General features: G+C 35.3%; 1 protein-coding gene across 1 annotated transcript in view; it reads left to right on the forward strand.

Annotated features, from left to right (window-relative positions):
- Positions 1-2,561, forward strand: part of LOC106881411 (uncharacterized) — a 46,026-nt gene that overhangs the window by 27,215 nt on the left and 16,250 nt on the right. Inside the window, exon 6 of the mRNA XM_014931792.2 lies at positions 767-957. Coding sequence (XP_014787278.2) covers positions 767-957 — 191 coding nt within the window. The remainder of the gene's footprint in view (positions 1-766; positions 958-2,561) is intronic.

The raw sequence follows: 2,561 nt of genomic DNA on the forward strand, positions 1-2,561 counted from the left end.
ACGACGCTATATAAAATAAATTTTAATTTATAATTGTCTCAGAGATATTTTACATGTTTCTGTTCTAGAAAAAACGAACGTTATCAAAAATACATATTTTTTTTTTAAATGTAATTAAAATAAAAGTTCATAATTGTTTCTTACTGGTGTCAACATAATGCACGTGGGACCGTTTTTTGTGTAGGGACATAATGGTTGTCTAGTGCGTTGACTTGAATCGTTGGCTGCCGTAGTTCGATTCCAGGCAGTAACCTGAATAATAATAATAATAATGATAATAATAATAATAACAACATCGAAAAATACCTTAGGAATGAGAACCTAGGTTCAAAATTTTCCCAAGACACCTGATGAAGGCTGGAGGGTATATCAGCCGAAGCGTTGTGTTAACAATAAACAAGATGAGGACAAATATCTGTTAAATGTAAATAATGTAAATAATGTACACAATTCCTCATCTCTTAAATATAGAACTTAAATTCTACAACTGTTTCATCGACGCTTTGCCAGGAGTCTATTGCTGGGATAGCATATATTTATGGATTTTCAGATATATCACTAGTGAAGCGATACATTTTCGTTCGATGAGAGTATCTGATAACCGATACTCGTGGACGGGTTTTATAAAGTAGACGCCAAGGTTATAACCCCTATACATATGTATGTATGTATTTATTTATGTATGTATGTATGTATGTATGTATGTATGTATATATGTATGTATGCATTTATGTAAATGTACGTAAATATATGTATGTATTTCCAGGAATACAGTTGAAAGGGTAAACGGTACAGCAGAACTATGGAAGACGGTTAATCGTACAGTCGTTGCTTTAACAAATACTCAATTCCGAATTATGGTTGGACAATCCAGTTATGGACCTGCCGTATCTGAAGGCAACCCTGAATTGACATATTTGTGTGATGTAGGATTCCTGAAGACCGAGTCAGGCTGTGGTAAGTAGAACATATTGTCGATATTTATAATAACAACCGTACAGATATTCTTTTCTTCTCTAAGCACAAGGCCCGAAGTTTTTGGAGAGGGGGACCAGTCGATTAGATCGACCCTGAAAGGATGAAAGGTGAAGTCGACCTCGGCAGAATTTGAACTCTGAACGTAAAGACCGACGAAATACTGCTAAGCATTTCACCCGGCGAGCTAACGCTTTTTATTTCTTTATTGCCCACAAGGGGCTACACACAGAGGGGACAAACAAGGACAGGCAAAGGGATTAAGTCGATTACATCGACCCCAGTGCATAACTGGTAACTTAATTTATCGACCCCGAAAGGATAAAAGGCAAAATCGACCTCCGCGGAATTTGAACTCAGAACGTAACGGCGTGCTAACGTTTCTGCCAGCTCGCCGCCTTAACGACCGTATAGATATAAAAAAGAAACCCACCTCACGGACATAGGGGGCTATTTCTAATGTTTCTTTTACTCTTTCTTCTTCATTCTCAGAGTCAAGTGTTTGAAGCTTCAACTTCAATATAAATACAAGTATATATGTATATCGTTTAATTGATTCAGTCATAGAACAGAGGCCATACTGCAGCACCGCCTTGAAAATGTTTTAGTCGAATGAATCGAGCTCAGTACGTATGTCTTAGTTAGGCCTCGTACCTATTCTATCGGTATCTTTTGCCGAACCGCTTCTTACCACACAGCCACGCATGCGGCTATACATATATTCATATACAGAGAGAGAAATAGACAGACAGTGACATACATACATACATACATACATACATACATACATACATACATAACTACATGAGCTGAATTAATTTAAACAAAAGAGCCTTGCCACCTTGTTAGTGAGTGGCTTCAATTCTGCAACAGAATTTAAATCCTGAAGAAGCATGAATATAATCATTTATATATACATATACAAGCAGAGACAGACAGACACAGATAGATAGATAGATAGAGAGAGAGAGAGAGAGAGAGAGAGAGAGAGAGAGAGAGACATACATACATACATACATACATACATACATACATACATACATACACACATACGCACATAACCATACTATCACATATGCATGCGCACACACAAAACACAAGTGCAGACGCATATCTGGCTTTTGTAATGGATATAAAGAATATACATTCTCCCGGGAATAGAGAGATATGAAGTAAAGCTGTAATATGAAAACTAACTACTAAAAATGGCTTCCATCAACAGGTGTTATGATAAACCAAAAAGGATGTATAAATAAATCAAGATAAAAGCATCAAATACTATTGCAAGATGTTAATATGTTATTGATACGAGTTCTAGCAATTGTATTAGAGTTCGTACAACTAATTTATAAAAACAAAAAATGCATACAAGTTTAATTCAGACCACCCAGTTGCCGTGTTGAGATATTTAATAAATATCTACGTCTAAAAAGCCGACATGTTTATGTCCGCTTTTTATGTTTATGAGCTGCTTCATACGATGATCACACGATTATCTATATAAGAGTGTGTATGAATATATATATATATGTATGTGTATATATATATATGTGTATATATGTGTGTATATATATATATATATATAT

This window comes from Octopus bimaculoides, chromosome 6, assembly GCF_001194135.2.
Source record: "Octopus bimaculoides isolate UCB-OBI-ISO-001 chromosome 6, ASM119413v2, whole genome shotgun sequence".
In the NCBI taxonomy this organism is placed as follows: domain Eukaryota; kingdom Metazoa; phylum Mollusca; class Cephalopoda; order Octopoda; family Octopodidae; genus Octopus; species Octopus bimaculoides.